The sequence below is a fragment of the Morus notabilis genome, unplaced genomic scaffold, assembly GCF_000414095.1.
Source record: "Morus notabilis unplaced genomic scaffold, ASM41409v2 Scaffold159, whole genome shotgun sequence".
Lineage (NCBI taxonomy): Eukaryota > Viridiplantae > Streptophyta > Magnoliopsida > Rosales > Moraceae > Morus > Morus notabilis.
The window spans coordinates 323,218-335,520 of NW_010366170.1; the positions used below are offsets into that span (position 1 = coordinate 323,218).

The 12,303-nt window shown below is 33.1% G+C and overlaps 1 protein-coding gene and 1 pseudogene across 1 annotated transcript in view; both read left to right on the plus strand.

Moving 5' to 3' along the window:
- The window catches only part of LOC21395595 (primary amine oxidase), a 7,112-nt gene extending 4,217 nt beyond the window's left edge, over positions 1 to 2,895 (plus strand). Inside the window, exons 2-5 of the mRNA XM_010109716.2 lie at positions 83 to 467; positions 905 to 1,018; positions 1,572 to 2,128; positions 2,472 to 2,895. Coding sequence (XP_010108018.1) covers positions 83 to 467; positions 905 to 1,018; positions 1,572 to 2,128; positions 2,472 to 2,679 — 1,264 coding nt within the window. The 3' untranslated portion in view covers positions 2,680 to 2,895. The remainder of the gene's footprint in view (positions 1 to 82; positions 468 to 904; positions 1,019 to 1,571; positions 2,129 to 2,471) is intronic.
- Positions 2,896 to 3,292: 397 nt separating this feature from the next.
- The window catches only part of LOC21395597, a 13,897-nt pseudogene continuing 4,886 nt past the window's right edge, over positions 3,293 to 12,303 (plus strand).

Consider the following 12,303-nt stretch of genomic DNA (forward strand, 5'->3'; position numbering starts at 1 on the left):
CACTCTTTCGTCAAAACTAAAACATGGAGGAAATTGCATAAATGGTTCTGAGTACTAATTATGAGATTTTCATTGTAACTAGCTGGGCAAACTGGAAATTCCATCTAGCATTTGACGCTAGAGTTGGCGTAGTTTTATCTCAAGCATCGATCTTTGATCTTGACAAGAACAAGTACCGACGAGTGTTATATAGAGCTTATGTATCCGAGCTCTTTGTGCCATACATGGACCCAACCGATGAAGTCTACTTCAAGACCTTCTTTGATTGCGGTGAGTTCGGGGTTGGCCAATCCGCCGTGCCGCTTGTAACGTCGGCCGATTGCCCCGCCAATGCCAAGTTCATCGACGCATACTATGCCGCACCGGATGGGACCCCTGTGAATATATCAAACGCAATCTGTATTTTTGAAAGGCATGCTGGGAACATCTTGTGGCGTCACACCGAGACAGCCATCTTAGGGGAAGTGGTATGTACTATTTACATAAAGAAAAAAGACCGAACCTCATTTTTAGTCACGAAAACCGAATTTCAGTTTGTTTGAAAGGCCTGTTTGTTTGATAGGTTTGAATTACTGTTCAAATCTTTTGGCTATAGTGTTTTCTTTCACAAAATTTATATTTTTCTTCAAACTTTTCTTTCAAATCTAAAAATCAAACGGGAGGTTAAGAAAGAGTTCTCAATCTATAAAATTGTCTTAAACCAATCATTTTCATTCACCTTATTGTTAAAATCTCCATAGAAAAAGACCAATAAGAATTAATTTTGTTAATTTATATGTTAGAAATATTTTCAAAAATAGTTATGCACTTTTTGTCTAAATTTTAACAATTAGATAGACAAAATGACTAATATTAAATATATATATGTGTATATATATATCTGTGTGTGTGTACATTGTTGCAGATAACTGAGGCTAGGGCAGATGTGAGCTTGGTAGTGAGAATGGTTTCCACTGTGGGCAATTACGATTACATTCTTGATTGGGAATTCAAGCCTGCTGGCTCCATCAAATTTGGGGTACTATGTATAGTGCACACCGAATTAATATTTATTAATTTATTAGGATCACTTGACATTATTCAAAGCCGACGGTTTTCAAGAAAACAATACTGTGCATATAATTTACTTAAGAATTTTGACATTTCGTTTTATTTTATTAAAAAAATAAATAACGCATTTACATTTCCATGTGAGTCTTAAAAAAAGAAAAAAAAAATATGTTAAAAGCAAAATTGAGAAATTGAAACCGAGAAACTTGGCAAACTGAGGGAAAAAAAAGACAAAGATTCTGAAAAGAAAAAGTTCCTTAATAACTAACTTTAGGAATCTCGAAGTGGAGTTTAGAATTTAAATTTAGAAAGTAACTATATAGTTTCTTTGTTGCTATCTTCTTTTTATTTTTGTCAGGTTTCTTGTTTAAACTTTTTTATAAGATATATGTACCGTTATCATCCTAGCCACATGTGTCTTAATACATACATATATATATATATATATATATATATATATATATATATAGGTGCACGAATGAAGTAATAAAATCTGCAAGGTGTCTTTCTTATCATTATAGGTTGGGCTAACAGGAGTCCTAGAAATCAAAGGAGTAACATACACTCACAAAGATCAAATAAAGGAGGATGTTTATGGCCCATTGCTAGCAGAAAACAGCGTAGCAATTCACCACGATCACTTCTTAACCTATCATTTAGACCTCGACGTAGACGGTGAAGCAAATTCCATTATGAAGACCACTTTGGTGACAAAACGACAAAGTAGAAATAATATTAATGCAAAACACATCACGCCAAGGAAGAGTTATTGGACTACCGAGACTGAGATTGTTAAAACTGAATCAGATGCCAAACTGAAGCTGGGTTTGAGGCCATTAGAGCTAGCTGTGATAAACCCTAATAAGAGAACCAAAGTGGGGAACCACATTGGTTATCGTCTATTGCCGGGCCCGGCCGCCATTCCCCTTTTATCCAACGACGATTACCCGCAAACTCGAGCTCCTTTCACGAACTATGATGTTTGGGTTACGCCATATAACAAGTCGGAGAAGTGGGCAGGAGGAAAATTTGTTGATCAGAGTCGAGGAGACGATAATTTGGAAACATGGTGTCACAGGTATGTGTATTTGTTGTTCTTGTACATATGTATTGAGTTATTCAATATTATTATTTATACAATATTATTATTTTAAAAAAAAAAACTATAATTTATGCTATGTTTACTTGTCATAAATAGAAATCTAAAAAAAATAGGAATATTTCCATTCCCCACTTGCTAATGAGTTTACCGATAATAAGATAAAATCTATTATTTCGGTGAGTTTAACATAATAGGATGAATGAAGAATTAAGTATATTTAAGCATTAGAAAAGGAGTACACTCTATTTGAATTCATACTTATGTATCTTCTATGAAATACGTATATTCCTTATTCATGGTTTGTCTGATACACAAGCAGAAATAGGAATATTGAGAACAAGGATATAGTATTGTGGCACACCATCGGCTTCCATCATGTCCCCAGCCAGGAAGAATTTCCGGTGATGCCGACTCTGACCGGTGGATTTGAGCTGCGACCTACCAATTTCTTTGAGAGCAACCCAGTGCTTAAAGTGAAAACTTCCAAGCTGCAAGTTCCTGGGTCTAACTGCACCACCCATCTCTAGGTTGATTTTAGTACCCTATTTTGTATTAGAATAATTGGGCCTGTTATTTTGGAGTGTGATTTGAGTGTAGTTTTTTAGTTTAATTTGAGTTATAACTTAAGATGAAGTTGTAACTTGAGTTTGTGTTTGATTGTGTGCATTTGAGTTATGTTTTGAGATGAGAATTTTTGAGTTTGTGTTTGGGTGTATAATAAGACTTGAGCTGTGAATAGTGGGGATAGAAAAAAATATTTTTTCCCTTATTTGATTTTATTTGATTTAATGCTACAAACAACATGTCGTTTTATTTTTCTCCTCTGAAAACGACAACAAATTTTTTAATTACAACCATTGAGTAAAAAATAATAATAATAACAATAAATAAAAAAAATTGGAACCAGGAGCTAGGTAACTGAGCCTCCATCCCCAAGCATATATACCTTCTCTACTTCCTGAAAAACTGATCCCCCTCTCTCTCCCTCTCTCCTCTTTCTCTCTCTACAACCCATTTCAAGTTGTACCTCTGAACAAGAACAAAAGAAGCCCCATAAATCCACTAAACGACAAACAACCCAAATCCTTTTCCCCTTCCTCAGATTCAATCTCTCCGATCGGGGTCCAAAACGATGACTCGATGATGTTTCTCTTTGATTGGTTCTACAGCGTCCTCGCTTCTCTTGGGCGGTGGCAGAAGGAAGCCAAGATCACATGGGTGAGGAATCTCTCAGGCGGTGCTCTTTTAGAAATATGCACTGTAAAAGTGCAGAGAGGTAAACTCGAGTAGCAGGGGGAGGATGAACTCGAGAAAGGGGTAAGTAATTGGAATCATGATTCGTGATTCGCTACAGTATTTGCTCTCATAAAAAATTCACGTAAATTGAAAATTGTTCAAATCACATGGTTTGAATCCTCCAACCAAATGTCATTTTTCCAGTTTGGTTTCGAGTATACCGGCGCCGAACGCGAACTTGACCCAAGTTCATCACTTGAGTGAGCCTTTCTCGAATAAATCTACCCAACTGAACAGCCCCTTAAGTTCTTGTTTGGTTCACCGTTCAAATTGTGTGATTTGATTTGAATTGTGGTAAGTTGAATTATGATTTAAACCGGTAATTGGATACATAAATAAATTATAATTTAAATTTGGAATAAAATATGAGCTCTATTTGGATAAAGTATTGAAAATTGTTATTAGAGTTTTGTAACAAATCTTATAAAACCTCCTTGTAAATGACATTAAAAAATATGCAATATAGATGTGGATTTGTTCCTCTCTTCATTATGAACACATTAAAAAAAATTATCTCAATAGGAAATGAAAAGAAGAAGCTATCACATTTTTAAGTTTGAAGTTGAGGAGAGAGAAAAAGTAGAACCCGAATTGTTTTCACTGTAGAAAACAATTAGGAATGTGTGAATTCAGAGGGTGAGTCAGTTCTAAAATAAAGGTAATTTGAACCATTATTAAGAGTTTGAACTGTCCTCATTTAGTTCTCTACTAAACATCAATTTGAATCTTGAACTATGGTTTAAATTGAATTCTTTGTTTTGAATTGTTGAAACAAACAAGGCATAAGCGTGTTATCACTCTTCTAGACCGTCGAGTTCTTTGTTCTTTGTATTTTTTTTTAAAGCATGAATGATGAGAGAGAATAACTAATGTTCCTTTTTTAGTAAAACACTGGATTTAATTATCGCTCAGTTAATTAAATTATCCAGACTAGTAAATAAACAATGCTCAGAAAATTCTTATGTTGTTCCGTATAGAAAGACATCGATAGAGCCATGTCCTGCGAGTTGAACAATCCATTAGATTATAAGAATTACAATCACTTCGAAAAAGATTTGAAATCCAAAAGATAATCTTTAAAATCATTTAAAAACAAATTTTTATAAACAAACCCTTACTCTTGTTTTTCCATGATTTCAAACTTCTTGACCTTATCTTCTTTTTTGGGTGCTGTGACAAGATGCTAATACTAAAATACCTAACACATCCTAACTCGGTTGACCCATTAATAACTCAATTTCCCTCCAAGTTGAAGCATGTGGCTTATCTATATGTATTTAATCGACAAATAAATTATAGTCTGATTGAAGTTTGGGAGAAATAATATTAATGTTAGCTGATTTGCTGAGTTTCTTGTATTGAGATGAATGTGTCTCTATTAACTGGCTAGGGGACAATTTCTCTGATAAATACTATACTCATAAATTATATGTATATCTCTGAGTAGTGATTAATTAATGTAAATTATGTCACAAGCAAGCATCCAAATATATTTACACTGATAAAGACAACATTGTATATTAATTAATGATGAGTTCTTTATTAGAAGTATTGCCTTTTTTTTTCTTTCTTTAATATAAATTAATCAGTTTTGAATCATATTATGGATTCAAATATACATGTATGCATGTATGCGTATTGATGTAACTGGTTTTCTCTTTCATAAAAGGGATGTTATACCTCCAAATTCTAAATTCACGTCAAATTCGAACCTTTTCTAGCTCAACACTTATTTTGATTTTTGAATTCATGAATTTATCTTTTTAAGTTATAGATAAGCTTATAATGAAGTACTAATTGTCAAATTTACGATCTTTGTAACTTAGATTGAAAATACTATTTTCCTAATTTTTTTCTCTCTTTTTAAATGTTAATCTGATTAATCATTTTTACGAGATTATCTATATAATCACAAAGGTTAATTTATCAATTAAAAGGTCAAAATACCTAGAAAAGTTACAAATATGAGAGTAAAATTTTGAGAATATCCCAAAATGTAGAGAGCTCTTTTTTTTTAACCCAAAACCATGTATTCTAGTCCCACTTTTTAGGTGAGAGAGACAACTAGTATATAATATATCACTTTGTCCAATATTTAAGTCATTAAATAAATAGATCAATAAATATAATATTATATTATATATAAGCAATTAACAGATTTTCGTCAACGATACTCAAAAGGATTTTAGTTATATATACATATATATGGATGAATTTTTAATGGTTACGTACGTTTCTATGTGTGATTACCTATTAAATATAAAAATTTAATGATATAATATGATAAGAATCAAATTTCATTAATTGTCATAAATAATTTATGAACATATCAAAACTTAGCGAGTATTACTAATGATGATGTACCGCGTCGAGCTGGAGCCTAGAGGAATAATTCTCCCGGCGGCCACCACTTGGTCCATTTCTGACTTCCTTGTTTTCTTTTTGGTTTTCATTTTTGTTTTCTTTGTTGTGTTAACCTTCATGAATGCTTTTGTTTTCTCTTTCATCTTCTCTCTTGCTAGGGTTTTCTTTTCTTCTTATCTTCTTTGTGCCGCTTCTGCTGTAGGTTTCAAAGAGTTGGAGTCTATGACCGCCTTGGTCGATGCTCTGGACTCTTGGCCTCGTGGTAGGGTGCCCAGATGTAACGAATTCGGCTTCTTAGTGAAATTCTGACGACGCCTTGTTTTGGGATTGGAGATTTGGGTTTTGGAGAGACTTTTTCCGGCAAGCATTTGGTTGTCGATGCTTTGTGCATCAATGTGCCAGCGAGTATGAGACCATCGTGGTTGGGTCTTCTCAATATCATGCTCCTTAGGAGGGGGCTTGTATGCGGCTCGGCAGTCGAAGATGGTGGAGTGGGTAGAGTGGTTGCGGTTTTCCTCGCGGTTTGGAGGCGGATGGGAACTTCGATGGCGTGTGGATGATTCGGTTCTCCTATGCTTAGTGGAGGTTTCGGGTCTCTTAGGGTGGCGGTTCCATAGGCTGTGAGGCTCTTCCTTTTGGTAGAGGCAATGGATGGAAGCGGTGGCTCGGGCCCTTTACAGTATCTTCTCAGATCACTTTGTTTGTTGCAGTTCCCCCGCTCTTTCTTATTGATGACCGGCTGTCTGTCAAAAATTTCATCAGTGTCTTTTGGGTATTTCTTTATTTTAGTTTATGATTTTGTGTTTGGTGTGTAATAAAGGCGGTGTAGTTGCCATTCCTTAGTTATTGGTCGTCGGCATGTGTTCGGCTTTATTTTATAATGACAGAGATGGTTTCCCCACTTTTCAACTTTAGTTGTATTTCCCACCCGATTAGGTTGTTTGCTAGTGGTGTGAGATTTTTAGACCTGTTAGAATTTTATCTATGTCATGTTGTTGATGTCTCCTCTATGTGAGAGTTGGTGATCTGTCCCTTCAGAGTTCAGAAGGTTAAGTTGATGGGAGGGGTTTTTTTTCAAATCGAGCCCTAAGTTTGCTCGTTCTTAGTATACCGAGATTTTCTCCCGTTTTCGGGTCTAAGATGTACGTCTATTTCTCCGATGGGTCATTAGCCTTGTATTAATGCAAGTTTTCTTTAAAATAAAAATAAAAATAAAAAATAAAAAGAAACCATGTATTCTAGTCCTAGTTTTTAGGTGAGGATAGAAAGACAGCTGATATGTAATATTATATAGCTTTATCCAATATTTAAGTTATTAAACAAATATATAGAATAAATATAATCTATATTATTATTATTATTATTATATATAAGCAATTAACAGATTTTCGTCAGAGATACTCAAAAAGATTTGATCAGAGATACATACTTTTATTTATATATATATATATATATATATATGAGTTATGAATAAATTTTTAATGATTATCATTTCCTCGATAATTACTTATAAAAATTTAACGGCATGATAAAAATTTAATATTATTAATTGTTATAAATAATTGATGAAGATCAGAGGTTAGCGAGTAGTGTCATGTAGCGCGTCGAGTTGGAGCCTGGAGAAATAATTCTCCTTGCGGCCACCACTTGGTCCACTTCTGACATCATTGTTTTCTTTTTAGTTTTTGTTTTCTTTGTTGGGTAAACCTTGATGAGTGCGGGATTTGATTTTATAAATCTCTGGTTAATTTGAAGCCAGGAACCATTTTTTTTAATAAGCAAAATCTTTATTAAAAGAAGAGGAAGAAAAAAAGTCTAACTAACAAGTGAAAGGAAAAGAAAAAAAACCAAATGCAAACAAAACAAAAATAAGAATAAACAACGAAGGAAAAAAAATTCAGATTTTCTACGAAGAAGCTTGTCGGATGATTTTTTTTTTTTTCTTCTTCGGATTGTTGTACAATTTTTTTCCCTCAAAATTAAGATTTGCCAATTTTTTCCAGGAATCCGAAGCATTAATTCTGGCTATTTTTTAGCAAGTATGTAATTATTGGTTTCTTGTTTATTATCCTCGTCAAGACTTTATTATTTAGTAGAGACAATATACACTAGATGTTCCTAACATCATTTATTCATTTCATATAATTCTTCGGTTAACATTATGTCTAGTAAGACTAAACTCCAAATTGATACCATGGAGATCATTTATTCAGTATTGACGAAATCTCACTATAGTAAAACTTCAATTTTAAAGCTTTTTTTTTAAATTAGTGGTAGGATATAAAGAATTATTCAATAGAATAAAAACATTTGATGAACATGATTAATGCAGTAGTCATGACAAAACTCATGAAATTTACGATAGTTTAAAAATCATAACGTAAAATTAAGTTAAATATCATATTGATTAACGCAGATCTAATTATTTTATTCCAGCTCATAAGATAGTCCTTGGAACTTAACGTGTATCATCGCATTCATGCGCTTAATTTAAAATAGAAAGCTAATAATAAAGATTTAAGTTATGGTTTTACGATATAGGAAGATCACTAGCAATTACAGGTGAATTATTGCCATAAAATTAATTTAATTACTTAAATTTAATATACAACATGAATCACTAAATTATCATAAATTATACATCCTTCAACGTTTTGTTGATTACTAAACAAATAAATAAGGGCTCGTTTGGAATGTATACTCAAATCATGATTTTTTATTCTGACATTTGAAATTTTAATTTTTTCTGAGAAGAAAACACTATAGCAAATTAATGATTTGAATTTGAGTATATGAAATAAATGAGCCCTAAATTTTCACACGCACATGGCCATAGCCATGTTCTAGTAAATAGAAGATGTCTTAAAATTGTCATCGGATCAAAGCTTAGTACATCCAATTTAGAAAGCGTCTAATTATATTAGAAGTTGTTGCCTGAAGATTTTAATATTTTGAATTCTCTATCTCTTTTCTTTTCAATTAACAAAACTTTATTAAAAAAGAAAAGAAAAAAATTCTAAAACAAAACAAAACATAAAAAGGCTAAGAATATTAAAGTAAAATAAAACTGAAAACAAACAAAACAAGATTAACGAAAAAGAAAACACAAATGCAAAGGAAACTATATACCTAGGGGAAAACCTTAGGCCTCGTTCGTTTCGTAATCAATTCGAATCACAACTCAAGTTTTTTCTATAATGTTTACTCTCACATAAATTCAAACTCAAATTTTTCTACTACAACGTTTACTCTCACTATAGTGTTTTTTCTCACATGATCAATTCACTTTTTAACTCAAGTGCTCAACTCGAACGAATGAAATGAACGAGACCTTAGATTTTCTTATCTTACAACCCTTCTAAGTGTACGAGCTCTAAATTCACAAGGTGACTTTTTCTTCTTCAAATTGTTGTTCAACTTTTTTCTCAAAATATAAGGATCTATCAAGTTTTCCAAAGTACAGAAATTAAATAACATTTTCTGCCTATTTTAAACAAATATGCTATTATTGATTTTTGATATATTATCATTTCAAGGCTTCAATCTACAGAAAAGTCTTCATTCACTAGATCAGCCAAATAAATATCGGCTCTTTATTCCTTGAGGATCGTCTATTTGATAAATACTAGCCTTCATGATTAATATACAGAAATACAATTGTTAGCTCCATTAAAAAAATATAGTTATAGCTATCGGGAGGTTTGGCAATCCACTTAATATATAGTTAAACACTAATTAAAACTATATCCAACTATAGAAACTATACTAATTATTGACTTAAATAAACACGTAATAGTATAGTTGAAAGCTCCTGAGCTTGCTCTACTTCTATAAAAAAAGGATCAAATAAAGAAGCACCGATTTTTCTTCACATAAACTATTCCAAACTCGAAGGAATTAATACCATAATATGGCTCTCCTATTCATCTTATCAATCTTTACAATATTCTCCTTCTCATCAATCTCCCTCCCAAGCTCTCCATCCACTAGACCCTCTGACCCCATCTGAGTTCGACCTGGTTCGAACCATAGTTCAAAATGCTTATAATTCTAGCCAAGCAAAATACAATCTACCTTTCCAATATGTAGGCTTAGACGAGCCAGAAAAGTGCACCGTTTTGAAATGACAATCAAGACCTAATATTGTCAAACGGCCAAGATGAGCCCTTGTCCATGCCCGGTTCAACAAAAAAAACCCTAGAGCTCATCGTCGACTTGTCTGCTTGTGCGATAGTATCTGAACAAGTTCACGTTGGACATGGTTATCCCATGATCACCGTTGATGATCAAGTTACGGAAAATGAGTTGCCCTTGTCATATAAACCCTTTAAAGATTCTATTAAGAAGAGAGGGCTTGACATATCTCAAGTCGTTTGTTCCACTTTTTCGACCGTGTGGTATGGGGAGGAGAAGAGTCGGAGAGTGGTAAAAGTTGCGTGCTTTTACACAAATGAGACCATAACTTGCACGCGAGACCGTTGGCGGGAATAACGATTGTTGTTGATCTTGATGAGATGAAGATCATTCAGTACTATGATAGGATTAGGGTTCCAGTCCCGAAAGCCGAGGGGACCGAGTACCGATTCTCAAAGCTGAAGCCGCCTTTTGGGCCACGGCTAAACATCAAAGCTATGGTGTCGTCGGATAGACATGCGTTCAAGATCGACGGAAATATTATCAGGTACTACATCCAGTGGCGAAGCCACTATTTTTTAGTCGGGCGTGACAAAACCAATATTATAAATTAAAATAATAATACAATTATTTTTATTATTATTTAGTATTTTTTATTTTTTAATCCAAATGAATCAATCTCATAATTAAATTTTATTCACGTTTCAAAATGATTTACAACACACGAGTTGTGAACTTATATTGTAGTGTCATTTATGCTTGATTTATTTAGCAATTTAGGTTGGAAATATGAGATGCTCAAAAGTTAAACTATGAGATATAATTGAAATGTTTTTAAAAATTTCTTATAAATATCGTAAATGGAAAAATTCAAGGGGCGATGTAAGGTAAAAATTGTTATAAAAAAAAAAAAAAAGATTAAGGCAACATTTGAAAGGCCCCACTCGGTCTAAAATGGCTATCCCACTGACGACATGGTATAGCACTTGGTTATGGAATATTAATAAGGCTATTAGGGGGTGTTTGGTATGCAGTAATCTTAAGGATGAGAATAGAAATCTGCAATATTATTATATTTGGTACAATAATTATAATTTTTAGATTCCCAGGAAAGTGATTACCATGGTTTCATTTTCCCTCATTTTGAGGTAATTTGAATACCACCCAACATGGTGTTATTCAAATTCCCAGGAATCTCAAAATCATGGGAATCTTATTATTATTATTATTATTATTATTATTATTATTACTATTATTATTATTATTATTATTATTATTATCATTATTATTATTATTATTATCATTTTTATTATTATCATTATTATTATTATTATTATTATCATCATCATTATTATTATTATTATCATTATTATTCTTATTATTCTTATTATTATTATTATTATTATTATTATTATTATTATTATTATGGATCTTCTTCCATGTGAACAACCAAACACAGTAATATAATATTCCTGAGAATTTGAAAAAGATTCTTGTATGGAACCAAACATAGTAATGTATTATTCTTAGGAATCATATTACCCTCCATCACTTTCCTAAGAATATGATTCCTATTGATTCCTGCATACCAAACGCCCCCTTAATAATATTCCTCAACTTGTTTTGAATATAACCCTATATTTCTGTTAGGTCCGTTTTTATCCTGGTGTTGCAACACTTTACTATAACACTTTTTGTGACAGAAAATCTAAAATTAAACCAGCAAAACAGTAAAACAGGAAACTAATGCAGAAATGTAAAGGACACCAAAAAAATAATATCGCAGTTCGGTGCGCACACATACTCTGCGGGGCCACGCCCAGACAATGAACAATCCACTAAGTTCAAAGGATTACAAACACCAATCAAACGTATACACCCAAAGACTCCCTCTTTGAGGTTGTCGCCGCCGTATCGAATCTCCTTAATGGCCTTGTCCAACGAGCACTACTCGTCTTCAAATTGCACGGCGAAATCCCTTCGGCTGGCAGTGTGCTTTCTCCTGAAAGCTTCTAATCCTTCTCCCGAAGGACGATCTTCAATCAACACATAAAGACTCACTCTCACATAACTTTTTCTGAATATTTCTTCTATAAAAACCATGCCCCAAATGTATCCTTTGATTACCCAATATTTGTTTTCAAGGGGCCCAAAAACTCACGTATGCCACTTATGTATATATAGCAAAGTTGCTCATGTGCCTATCCAGATTTTTCTGTTTTTAGCCCTGTGTCCCCACACCACATTCTCCTCAAGCTTGAAGATTTGCCAGCCATTAATTCCCCCAAAAGTCCACTCTTCATTTTCAGCAATCAAATCCTTTGATTTGTAGTCCATAAACATGACAACAAGACTTT